The sequence below is a fragment of the Mustela lutreola genome, chromosome 9, assembly GCF_030435805.1.
Source record: "Mustela lutreola isolate mMusLut2 chromosome 9, mMusLut2.pri, whole genome shotgun sequence".
Lineage (NCBI taxonomy): Eukaryota > Metazoa > Chordata > Mammalia > Carnivora > Mustelidae > Mustela > Mustela lutreola.
In genome coordinates this window covers 21,801,248-21,814,627 of record NC_081298.1, presented here as the reverse complement: position 1 = coordinate 21,814,627, position 13,380 = coordinate 21,801,248, and the positions used below count along the sequence as shown (strand labels likewise).

The window sequence follows — 13,380 nt, the reverse complement described above, 5'->3', positions numbered from 1 at the left end:
AAGTATTTTATTAAGAAGATAAAAGTCCTGGGGCACCTGGGGATAAAGCCTCTGCCTTTAGCTCAGGTCATGATCCCAGGGTCCTGGGATGGAGCCCTGCATCAGGCTCTCTGCTCAGCAGGGAGCCTGCTTCCTCCTCTCCCTGCCTGCATCTCTGCCTACTTGTGATCTTTGTCTGTCAAATAAATAAATAAATAAATCTTAAAATAAAATAAAATAAAAGTCCTGCTTACCACTGAGTTTAAGATTTAACATAAGCTGGGGCCTTGGTGGCTCAGTAGGTTAAGTATCCTACTCTCAGCTTCAGCTCAGGTCATGATCTCAGAGTCCTGAGATCAAGTCCTAAGTTGGGCTCCACGCTCAGTGGGGGTGTGCTTGAAATTCTCTCTCTCCCACTGCCCTTCCTCCTTCAAACCGCAGCCCCTCCCCCGACTTCCCACACATGGGCACACTCTAAATGTAAATAAATAAATCCTTAAAAAAGGAGGGGAAAGATTTAACATAAAATTTTATTTAAAAAAGTGTCTGTCACCATCCTTCCTCAAGTATCATGCCAAATCAGCAAAGAGAATAAGAAACAGAAACTACCTTGGATAAAACTAGAAGTCAGGTGTAACTACAAACTAGAGTACATGACAAATTACCTAGTAGAAAGTAGGATGGTCAAACAAGGGCCTCAAGAGAGACACTTAGAATTAATGAATTTGTTCCATACAACCTAGGTAAAACACAGCAATTGAGGGTATAGATAGAATGGAAAGTAGAGATTAGGCAGGGGCTAATGTGAATGGATGATTTGAAAGTTTGTTGTAGTTAGAACTCAAGTCCCCACTCAAGCCCCATTCTGAATTAGGGAGACGTGGAGCTTGAGAACACCAGGCATAGAAGAGACTGGTTTTATGTGAAAGTCTGCATACTGCATTGTGAGACCAAGCTTCCCTTCTTTGCTCTACTCCACAATACCAATGTTCATGTAAGAGATGAGCAGATACTTCTCTACCGAAACAGAAATATTTCAGAACATTAAGAACACCAACAGTGGGGCACCTGGGTGGCTCAGTGGGTTAAGCCACTGCCTTCGGCTCAGGTCATGATCTCAGAGTCCTGGGATCGAGTCCCGCATCGGGCTCTCTGCTCAGCAGGGAGCCTGCTTCCCTCTCTCTCTCTACCTGCCTCTCCATCTACTTGTGATTTCTCTCTGTCAAAAAAAAAAAAAAAAAAAAAAAAAAAAATCTTAAAAAAAAAAAAAAGAATACCAACAGTTGGGTGTCTGGGTGGCTTAGTCAATTAAGTGTCTGTCTTCAGCTCAGGTCATGATCCCGGTGTCCTGGGATAGAGCCCCATATAGGGCTCCCTGCACAGCAGGGAGTCTGCTTCTCCCTATGCCCCTCACCCTGCTTGTGCTCGCTCTCACTATAATAAATAAATAAAATCTTAAAAAAGACACCAAGAGTTGAAGATCCCTAATACTACATGGTCACATGAGACTGCTGGACTTACATTCTCATTCTTACATACAAAGCTTTGAAGCAAACTGCTCAGTGACCATAAGGGTTTATTAACGTTTCATTTTTAGTTTCATTTTTATTCAAATACATGTGGATATCCAAGAATAAGCCAACATATGAGGAAATCCTCCAATTGAAAGACAAAGATTAAAACAGAAAAAGAGGGGCGCCTGGGTGGCTCAGTGGGTTAAAGCCTCTGCCTTCGGCTCAGGTCATGATCCCGGGGTCCTGGGATCGAGCCCCGCATTGGGCTCTCTGCTCAGCAGGGAGCCTGCTTCCTCCTCTCTCTCTGCCTGTCTCTCTGCCTCCTTGTGATCTCTGTCAAATAAATAAATAAAACCTTTAAAAAACAAAAACAAAAACAGAAAAAGAGCACCTGGCTGGCTGAGTTGGTGGAGCATGCAACTCTTGATTCTGGGGTTGTAAGTGAGTTCCATGGTAGGTGTAGAGATTACTTAAAAATAAAATCCCAGGGGCGCCTGGGTGGCTCAGTGGGTTAAAGCCTCTGCCTTCAGCTCAGGTCCTAATCCCTGGGTCCTGGAATAGAGCCCCACATCGAGCCCCGAATCTGGCTCTCTGCTCACCAAGGGGCCTGCTTCCCTTCCTCTCTCTCTGCCTCCTTGTGATCTATCTCTGTCAAATAAATAAATAAAATCTTTACAAAAATTTTAAAAATAATACGTATTACGTATTAAAAATAATACGTAATACGTATGTTTTCAAAGTTCAGAAGTTATAAAATATTCCCAGCCAGGGGCACCTGGGTGGCTCAGTGGGTTAAGCCTCTGCCTTCAGGTCAGGTCATGAGCTCAGGTTCCTGGGATCGAGTCCCACATTGGGCTCTCTGCTCAGAAGGGAGCCTGCTTCCTCCTCTCTTTCTCTGCTTGCCTCTCTGCCTACTTGTGATCTCTCTCTGTCAAATAAATAAAATCTTTAAAAATATATATATTCCCAGCCATCCATTTCACCTCCCTGAAGGTATCATGCTACCAGTTTCTTAGATCTCCAAGGTAAAATTATGCATTTATGAGAAAATATGTGTATTCTCTTCCCTTTTCTCACAAATTATAGTATTCTATATCCCTTGCATTTTCTACACTTTGCACATTAATATCTTTGAGATTTTTCTATAAGAGTTTTCTCATTCTTTATTCCTGCCCAGGATTTCATTTTACTTGTTATAATAATGGACACTTAGATAATTTCCAATCTTTGGCATAAAAAGTGCTACAGTAACTACAGATATGTGTATTTCACACAAGGTCAAATGTGTCTTCAGAAGAAAATTCTAAAAGTGCAATTGCCAGGTTGAAGGATATGTCACTTGTCATTTCAAATTAAAATACTGCCAAATGACTTTTATGGAGGTAATAACAGTTTTACCCCCCAGAGATGTAAGGGCATGCTTTTCTCCCTACCACCTTGCCAGCACAATGTGACATTAACTCTACAAATATTTATTGGATTCAGGCAGTGTTCTAGGTGATTACAACACATCAGTGAATGAAATAAACCAAAATCCCTTCTCTAGTGGGGTTTATATTTCTAGCAGAGGACAAAAATAATGTTATGTATAATAATACATAGTACAAATAAACATAAAATCATATAGTATGTTAGAAGCTGGAATATGTTCTGGAAAGAATGATCAGGGTCTAAGGAATCAGGAGTGTAGTGCTTCTGGGTTTCATGGGGTGATATTTGAGCAGACTTGAAGGAAGTAAGGAAGTTAACTCTGCAGACCTGGGGAAAGATTATTATTGGCAACGGAAATAGGCATTTCAAAAGTCATAATGCATAGGGTCGCCTAGGGTATTCCAGGAAGCACCAGAAGGCCAGGATGACTAGGGGAGGATGAAAAAGCAAATAAAGGCAGAAGGAAAAGAAGTTAAATCAAGGACCAGACCCAAATTCCCAGTGACTGGTAGGCCATGACAAAGAGTTTGGCTTCATTCTGAAATGAGGAGTCACTGAAGCATTTTCAAACTTTAGGATTTTTGACAACTGAAGAGGTTAAAAAATGTTTTTTTCAGTGGTTAAGTTTGCTTTTTTTTTTCTTTTTAGAAAGGTTGAGCACCTTTTCCTGTCTTCAATGCTATGTTATTTCCTTTTCTAAGTATGCAAATCCTTTCCTCATTTTGAGGATGTTTGTTAGCCTTTTTCATGTTGATTCATAGAAACTTATATACTGAAGAAATTAGCCTTTGGTTTGTTACTTTAGTCACAAATTCAGTTAACATCTAACATGCTCTAACTACATGGATTTTTGCTTTTGCCTGTTGCATTTCAAACTTTAGGGCCATAGCAATGACATTGTGATTGTATATGGAAATTAACTCATGTTTCTCTATTCCTTCATCTTATTTTTCGAAATCAAATATATGGAGAAAAATCATTTCTGAAATGACAAAATGCCTAGAAGTTCTTAGGTGCATTTTTTAAATTAACAGCTAATCAATAAAAACAGGTACTAAAAAATATCTTAAATATCATAGCATACATACATGACAGTCTGTTTCCTTTATTTTATAGCATACATTTATTTATTAGGTTATTCTTTGGAATAAGTACAACGTTTAAAACATATCAAAGATACAGAGTAAAAAGTAAATTTCCTTGTTCCTAGCTCACCACTATTGAATTCCTCTTTGCTTAAGTAACTACCGTTTCCAGTTTTTTTTTTTTAAGATTTTATTTATTTATTTGACAGAGAGAGATCACAAGTAGATGGAGAGGCAGGCGGGGGAGGGGGGCAGGCTCCCTGCTGAGCAGAGAGCCCAATGCGGGACGCAATCCCAGGACCCTGAGACCATGACCTGAGCCCAAGGCAGTGGCTTTAACCCACTGAGCCACCCAGGCGCCCCGTTTCCAGTTTTTTATGTATATTTCCAGATATCTTATTTGGATGCATGTGTAAAATAATCTTCTGTCTGTTTGCTCTAAATGGACCCATTCGTAATCTTAAATTCATTCATTTAAGAATCAGCTATACTGGGGCATCTGGGTAGCTCAGTGGGTTAAGCCTCTGCCTTCGGCTCAGGTCATAATCTCAGGGTCCTGGGATCGAGCCCCGCATCAGGCTCTCTGCTCAGCAAGGAGCCAGCTTCCTCTCCTCTCTCTCTCTGCCTGCCTCTCTGCCTAATTGTGATCTCTTTCTCTGTCAAATAAATAAAATCTTAAAAAAAAAAAAAATCAGGTATACTGGGGTACCTGGGTGGCTTACTCAGTTAAGTGTCTGCATTTGACTCAGGTAATGGTTTCTGAGTCCCAAGGATCCAGCCCCACAGTGGGTTCCCCACTCATCGGGGAGTCTGCTTTTCCCTCTGACCCTCCCCCTCTTGTGCGCTCGCGCTCTCTCTCTCTCTCTCTCAAATAATAAAATCTTAAAAAAAAAAAGAAAAGAATCAGCTATACTGACAGGATAACATATTTTAAGATGTGGAAATACGGGCCACCTGGGTGGCTCAGTAGGTTAAAACCTCTGCCTTTGCTCAGGGTCATGATCCCAGGGTCCTGGGGCTCTCTGCTCAGCAGGGAGCCTGCTTCCTCCTCTCTCTCTCTGCCTGCCTCTCTGCCTACTTGTGATCTCTGTCAAATAAATAAATAAAATCTTTTAAAAAAAAAAATCCCAAAGGGGCTCTTGGCTGGCTCAGTAGATAAAGCAAGTGATTCTTGATTTCAAAGTTGTGAGTTCGAGCTCTCTGAGGTATGAAGCCTACTTAAAATTAAAAAAAAATTATTATTATTATTTTTAAAGATTTTATTTATTTATTTGACAGAGAGAAATCACAAGTAGATGGAGAGGCAGGCAGAGAGAGAGAGAGGGAAGCAGGGTCTCTGCTGAGCAGAGAGCCCGATGCGGGAATCGATCCCAGGACTCTGAGATCATGACCTGAGCTGAAGGCAGCGGCTTAACCCACTGAGCCATCCAGGCGCCCCTTAAAAAAATTATTAAATAAATAAGTAAATAAATAAAGCCAAAAAAACTCAGAAGAAAGGGACAACAAATTCAACATAAGACACCAAAGAAATCTAAATTTAACCTCATGGAACAAGAAAGAGATCTTAGAAATAAGAATACACCAAAAATAAAAAAAATTCATTAGAACTGGAGGACGAAAAGTTGAGTAAATATCCTTAGAAGTAGAATAAAGAAATGGAAAATAAGAGAAAAGGGTCCATCCACAAAGTTCCTCAACTGAGTAGTAACAGCTCCAGAAAGATAAAACAGTTGGCAATATGTTATCTAAGAAATAATGCAATAAAATGATCCAGAACTGTAAGACATAAATTTCTGGACTAACACGGCACCTTTGTAGGAATGCTCAACACATGAATGAAAAGACCACGATAAGACTTTATTGTAAATTTTAGAACATAAGACATAAAAGGAAGATACTACTAAGATTCCAGAAGATAAAAACAGATCACATAGCAGTAGTAAAAATTAGAATGCCATTGGATTTCTAATTAGCAACACTGGAATGTAGAAGATAATGAAGTAATGCCTTCAAGATCATAAAGCAAAATGACTATCAGTCTAAAATTCTATACAAAAAAACATCAATCAAGTGTGAATCTATGCAGAGTGTTTAAAGATTTATTTACTTATTTTTAGAGGTTGGGGAGTGGTAGAGGGAGAGTTTAAGCAGAGAGTCTGTACTGAGCGCAGAGCCCAACATGGGGTTCAATCTCATGACCCTGAGATCATAACCTGAGCTGAAACCAAGAGCTGGATTTTTTTTTTAATTGATTTTTAAAATTTTATTTATTTATTTGACAGACAGAGATCACAAGCAGGCAGAGAGGCAGGCAGAGAGAGGAGGAAGCAGGCTCCCCTTGGAGCCGAGAGCCCAATGTGGGGCTCGATCCCAGGATGCTGGGACCGTGACCGGAGCTGAAAGCAGAGGCTTTAAACCACTGAGCCACCCAGGCGCCCCGCAAGAGCTGGATGTTTAACCAACTGCACCATCCAGGTGCTCCCATTATGCAGACTTTTAATAAAGGGACTTAAGGCTTCCACATTTTATTGAACTACAAAATGTCTATACTAATGGACTGTGAAGTTATGCATATATAATGTAATACCTAGAGCAACCACTAAACAAATCTATAGACTCTAAAAAATGTTCAAGTAAGGGTACCAGGTTGGCTCAGTCTGTAGACTGTGTGACTTTTTTAAAAAAAGATTTTATTTATTTATTTGACAGAGAGTGGGAGAGAGCATGAGAGGGGAGAGGGTCAGAGGAAGAAGCAGACTCCCCGCTAAGCTGGGAGCCCTATGTGGGACTCAATCCTGGGACTCCAAGATCATGATCTGAGCCGAAGGCAGCTACCCAACCAATTTAATCACCCAGGTGCCCCCATGTGACTCTTGATCTCAGGGACTTGAGTTCAATAACCATTTTGGGCACAAAGCTTACTAAATAATGTTCAAGTAATCAACAGGAAAGGGGGGGGGGACGAAAAGAACAATCAGAAAACAAGAAATAAAATGGCAGACTTATACCCTAATATATAATAATTAAAGTTGTCTAAATTTAACGATTTAAAGAAACTAAGAGAGTAGATTAAAAAATGTGACTCAGTTATATACTGCCTACAAGAAACTCACCTCAAATATAGGTTAAAAATAAAAGTATGGAAAAAGACCATGCAAACATTAATCAAAAGAAAGCAGGAGTGGCTATATGTAAAAAAATGACAGACTTTGTAATAGGGGTGCCTGGGTGGTTCAGTTGTTAAGCGTCTGCCTTTGGCTCAAGTCCTGATCCGAGGGTTCTGAGTGAGCCCTGTATGCTCCCTGTAGGACGGAGAGCCTGCTTCTCCTTCTCCCACTCCCTCTGTTTGTGTTCCCTCTCTCACTGTGTCGCTCTCTGTCAAATAAATAAAATCTTAAAAATAAAAACAAAAAGAGTTATCAGCTTCAGAAAGGACATTACCTCATGATAAAGGATCAATTACCAAGAAGACATAGCAATCCTTAATGTGTATGTAGCAAACAGCAGAGCTTCAAAATACATGGATTTAAAAAAATCTAATAGAACTGAAAGGAGAGGGGGCCCTGGCTGACTTTGTCAGTAAAGCATGCAAATTTTGAACTTGGGGTTGTGAGTTTGAGCCCTACACTGGGTGGAACTATTACTTAAAATCTTAAGAAAAAAGAACTGAAAGGAGAAATAGATAAATCTACCATAACATTTGGAGACTTCAATACTGTTCTCTCAACACTTGATAAAACTAGACAGAAAATCAGTAAGAATACAGAGGTCAACACCACCATCAACCAACACAAAAGAACTGACATTTAGAGAACACTCCACCCAACAACAGCAGAATACACACTGGGGTTCATAAGATAAACCTCAACAAATTTAAAAGAACTGAACTCACAGGAAATGTGAGTGGAGTAAGTATGACTTCAAAAGGTAGCATGAGGGAGATCATTGTGATAACAGAACAACTGAGAATCTTGATTTTGGGGGCAACTGAATTAACCTACAAGGACGCAATGATAAACAGGAAGGCAGATATTATTCCAATGTTCATTTCCTGGTTTTGATATTACACCATGTAAAATGCAGCCACTGGGGACACCTGATCTCTGTACTATTTTTATAATTTTCTTTAAAGAAACTAAGAGAGTAGGTTAAAAAATGTGACTCAGTTATATACTGCCTACAAGAAACTCACCTCAAAGGTAATTATTTCAAAATAAAAAGTTGAAAATTTACTTCTTTTTCAGAAAGTTACGGAAGCATATGCTTTGTCAAATATTAGGATGAGGGGCCTGAGTGGATCAGTTGTTAAGCATTTGCCTTCAGCTCAGGTCATGATCCTAGGGTACTGGGATTGAGCCCCACATAGGGCTCTCTGGCTCATGGGAAACCTGCATACCCTCTCCCACTCCCCCTGCTTGTGTTCCTGTTCTCACTGTCAAATAAATAAATAACATCTTTTTAAAAAACCAAAACACATATATTAAGATAAATCATAAAAGAGAAAGCCATGGAATCCAGGAAAAAGGGTGACTAACTCAGAAGAGAGAGGAAAATTTCCAGAAAGAAAAGAGAAGAGAAATTTTATTACATTAGTTGTGAAGCACCCCTTAATATCAGCCTGTTCCTACTGGAATGCAAAGTCAGAGGACTCCAACAGTGATAAGGAAGAGGAGGAAAGTGAAAGATCATATAAGAGCTTTGAGTTTTTATAAACTGTATGTATGTACATATATATATATATATATATATATATATATATATATATGCATTTGCTTATTTATAGTAAGCTCTACACCCAGCAGGCTTGAACTCATGACCCCAAGATCAAGAGTCACATACTCTACCAACTGAGCCAGCCAGGCACTCCAACAGCTTTGACTATTTATTTATAAAGATTTTATTTTTTGGGCGCCTGGGTGGCTCAGTGGATTAGGCCGCTGCCTTCGGCTCAGGTCATGATCTCAGTGTCCTGGGATCGAGTCCCATATGGGCTCCTTGCTCAGCAGGGAGCCTGCTTCTCCCTCTGCCTCTCTGTCTGCCTGTGCTCACTCGCTCTCTCTCCCTCTATCTCTGACAAATAAATAAATAAAATCTTTAAAAAAAAAAAAATTGCTCTGTTGGGGGCGCCTGGGTGGCACAGTGGGTTAAAGCCTCTGCCTTCGGCTCAGATCATGATCCCAGGGTCCTGGGATCGAGCCCTGCATCGGGTTCTCTGCTCCGCAGTGAACCTGCTTCCTCCTCTCTCTCTGCCTGCCTCTCTGCTGAATTGTTATCTCTGTCTGTCAAATAAATAAAATCTTAAAATTGCTCTGTGGAGTGCCTATGTGGCTCAGTCAGTTAAGTGTCAGACTTTTGATTTTAGGTCATGTCATGATCTCAGGGTTGTGAGATCAAGACCTGCATCCTCCTCAGCATGGAGCCTGCTTGGGATTCTCTTTCTTCCTTTCACCCCTCCCTTCTTGCACTCTTTCACTCTCTCTAAAAAATAAAAAAATTGCTTTGTTTTCTTGGAACATTTGATAACTCTGGCCACTCTCTCCAATAGGTATATATAAGGTTTTCCTTATATATATATATATTATATATACCGATGCGGGACTTGATCCCAGGACCCTGAGATCATGACCTGAGCCGAAGGCAGCGGGTTAACCCACTGAGCAACCCAGGCGCCCTCCAATAGCTATATAAAGGAATTTTTTAAAAAAAGTGAATGCTGGGGCACCTGCCTGACTCAGTTGGTGACTCTTGATCTTAGGGTTTTGAGTTTGAGCCCCACATTTGGTGTAGAGATTACTTAAAAAATAAAATCTTTTTTTTTTTTTTAAAGATTTTATTTATTTTATTTGAGAGAGAGATCACAAGTAGGCAGAGACAGAGGGGGAAGCAGGCTCCCTGCTGAGCAGAGGGCCCGATGCAGGACTCGATCCCAGGACCCTGAGATCATGACCTGAGCCGAAGGCAGCGGCTTAACCCACTGAGCCACCCAGGCGCCCCCCAACAGAGCAATTTTTTAACAAGCATTTTATTCCTCCAAAATCCCTAGGAGGTATAAGCAAATATCTGAATTATCATTGGGTTAACAGTTGAGGGGGTACATCTCATTATTAGCTAGCTGGGATTGAAGGACAAAAAAAGGACCTGAAGGGAAATGATACTGATGATGTATCATAGGTGGCTAGCTATGGATGTGCAAAAGACAACTAAGGCCAAATAGCTAATCATACTGGCTAAGTTTGCTATTAACTGCTGATTCCCAAGACACACTATGCAGCCTCTCAACACACTGCTTTCAGGCTCAGGAATTTTCAGACCTTGCCAGTGGCTGGAAGAGTAGATTTACTTACTGACATGTCCATTCCATGAAGTCTTCGTGTTTCCTGAACCATTACAGTCTCTAATATTTTATAATACAAAATTTCTGCAAGCTTTAGTCTGTTTACAGCAAAGTCTAAGGAGGGGAATAAAAGGGAAAATACATGTTAATGAAATGTAGCTGTTAAGGACCAAAGAACAAAACTTATATAAACTTAAATCTCATACATTAATAATAGCTGGGAAGGAAAATAATTTAATTTCTACCTTTTTATCAGGCCAGTCTGTCTACTTTTAATGCTGCGTCAAGTTTAGTTTTGTCTCCTTACCTATGTGTGATCCTGGCTGTTCATCTGTTGATTGAGTATAGTGTTGGCAGAAAGTCTCTCCTATTCCTTTCACTATTTTCATAATGTTTTCCATAGGATTACGCATACAAGATCTATGAAATACAAGAGGAAACTAATTACCAGGAGAAAAACGCCAGACTACCAACATTTATTCCAATTCTGGTCCCAGTTGTAAGCCTTGATATATGAACAGTGTATTTCAAATAAATTGAAAACTTTTAAACAAATCATTTGGCATAATGTTTTGGAAATTCAACATTAGCAGAGTCAGTATTAACTTTTTTATGTTTCTATTTATATAACATTTTAGAAAAGGCAAATTATAGGAATAGAAAATATATCAGTTGGGGCGCCTGGGTGGCTCAGTGGGTTAAGCCACTGCCTTCGGCTCAGGTCATGATCTCAGGGTCCTGGGATCGAGTCCCGCATCGGGCTCTCTGCTTGGCAGGGAGCCTGCTTCCTCCTCTCTCTCTCTCTGCCTGCCTCTCTGCCTTCTTGTGATCTCTGTCAAATAAATAAATAAAATCTTTAAAAAAAAAAAAAAAAAAAAAGAAAATATATCAGTTGTTGTCACAGGTGGAATTGACACAGGGGTTGACTAAAAGGGGCATAAATTTTGAGGGTTAATGGAATTATTTTAAGTCTTTATTGTGGTTATATAACTGCATGCATTTGTCAAGTCTCATACAATAATACAGTTAAAAGGATGAATCCCATTGATATAAATTATAATTTAATAAACCCTCTCTCTATATATATTTTTAAGATTTTATTTATTTATTTGACAGAGATCACAAGTAGACAGAGAGGCAGGCGGGGGGGGGGGAGGCGGGGAGCAGGCTCCCCACTAAGCAGAGAGCCCAACATGTGGCTCAATCCCAGGACCCTGAGATCATGACCCGAACCGAAGGCAGAGGCTCAACCCACTGAGCCACCCAGGTGCCCCAAACCCTCTATTTTTCTTAAAATAGAGGGGTGCCTGGGTGGTTCAGTTGGTTAAGTGTCTGACTTTCAATCTCAGAGTTATGAGTTCAAGCCCTCAAATGGACTCTAAGTTCTGCATGGAGCCTACTTAAAAAAAAAAGATGATGTGGCAGTATTCATGTATATATAAAATAGTTATAGTTGACCCTTGAACAAAATGGGTTTGAACTGTGCAAGTCCATTTATAAGTGGTTTTTTTCAGTAAATACAGTGCAGTATTATAAACATATTTTCTCTTCTTAATGATTTTTTAAAAAAGATTTTATTTATCTGACAGAGAGAGACACAGCGAGAGAGGGAACAAAAGCAGTGGGAGATGGAGAAGGAGGGTCCCCGTTGAGCAGGGAGCCCAATGTGGGGCTCGATCCCAGGACCCCAGGATCATGACCTGAGCTGAAGGCAGACACTTAACAGCTAAGCCACCCAAGCGCCCTCCTTTATGATTCCTTAATAACATTTCCTTTCACTAGTTTACTTTATTCTAAGAATACAGTATTTAATACATGTAATGTACAAAACATGTCTATCAACTGTTCATGTTATTGGTAAGTGTTCTTCTGATCAATTGTAGGACGTTACTAGTTGATTTTATGAGGAGTCAAAAGTTATATACGGGGCGCCTGGCTGGCTCTGTAGGTAGAGGATGGGATTCTTGATTTTGGGGTTGTAAGTTTGAGCCCCATATTAAGTGTTAAGATTACTTAAAATCTTTTTTTTTAAAAGATGTATTTATTTTAGAGAGAGAAATCATGAGTTCCAGCCCCACGTTGGGTGGAGAGATTACTCAAAAAAAAAAAAAGCAAGTTTATATACAGATTTTCAATTGTGTGGGGGGTTAGTGACCTTAACTCACTGTTAAAGGGTCAACTGTATATATTTATAGTGCTGGAACAATAAACTGCATGTAATTCTTATCAATCCCTACAGAATAACAAATTACAAAATAAAGCACTAAAAAGGAAGTCACTTGGCATTACCTTTATATTAACTGTTACCTTTCTGTCATTCATTCAAACACAGAATCTTAATTAAGGAATGACAAATAAATTCAAGACTAAGGGAAAGAGAGTGATTTGCCCAGGGCCAGATAATTAGTGCAGGGTTCAAGGACTCCCAACTCCATGTTCAAACAGACCAGAGTCATGTATAGACAGAGGCAGGGAGCACATATGGCAAAAATATGTTCTTAGCAACTTCTTCTAATGCAAGCTGTGCCTCTTGAGTTATGTTTCTTCTATTTAGGTTTTTTTTTTTTTTGAATTATGTATTAAAAAATCTTATAACAACAACAACAACAAAAACCACATAACAAATTGAACTTAATTTTTTTTTTTTTTAAAGAGTGTAGGGGCGCCTGGGTGGCTCAGTGGGTTAAGCCGCTGCCTTCGGCTCAGGTCATGATCTCAGGGTCCTGGGATCGAGTCCCGCATCGGGCTCTCTGCTCAGCGGGAGCCTGCTTCCCTCTCTCTCTCTCTGCCTGCCTCTCCATCTACTTGTGATTTCTCTCTGTCAAATAAATAAATAAATAAATAAAAATCTTAAAAAAAAAAAAAAAGGAATAGATTTTATTTATTTATCAGAGAGAGAGAGGGGGAGAGAGAGAGTACAGGCAGACAGAATGGCAGGCAGAGGCAGAGGGAGAAGCAGACTCCCTGCTGAGCAAGGAGCCCGATGTGGGACTCGATCCCAGGACACTGGGATCATGACCTGAGCCAAAGGCAGCTG

General features: G+C 40.0%; 1 protein-coding gene across 2 annotated transcripts in view; it reads right to left on the bottom strand.

Annotated features, from left to right (window-relative positions):
* RBL1 (RB transcriptional corepressor like 1) overlaps positions 1–13,380 on the bottom strand; it is a 78,337-nt gene that overhangs the window by 34,479 nt on the left and 30,478 nt on the right. For both annotated transcript variants that reach the window (XM_059133278.1, XM_059133279.1), the window contains 2 exons: positions 10,651–10,763; positions 10,354–10,457 (listed from right to left, as the gene is read on the bottom strand). In XM_059133278.1, the coding sequence (XP_058989261.1) occupies positions 10,354–10,457; positions 10,651–10,763 (217 nt within the window). The remainder of the gene's footprint in view (positions 1–10,353; positions 10,458–10,650; positions 10,764–13,380) is intronic.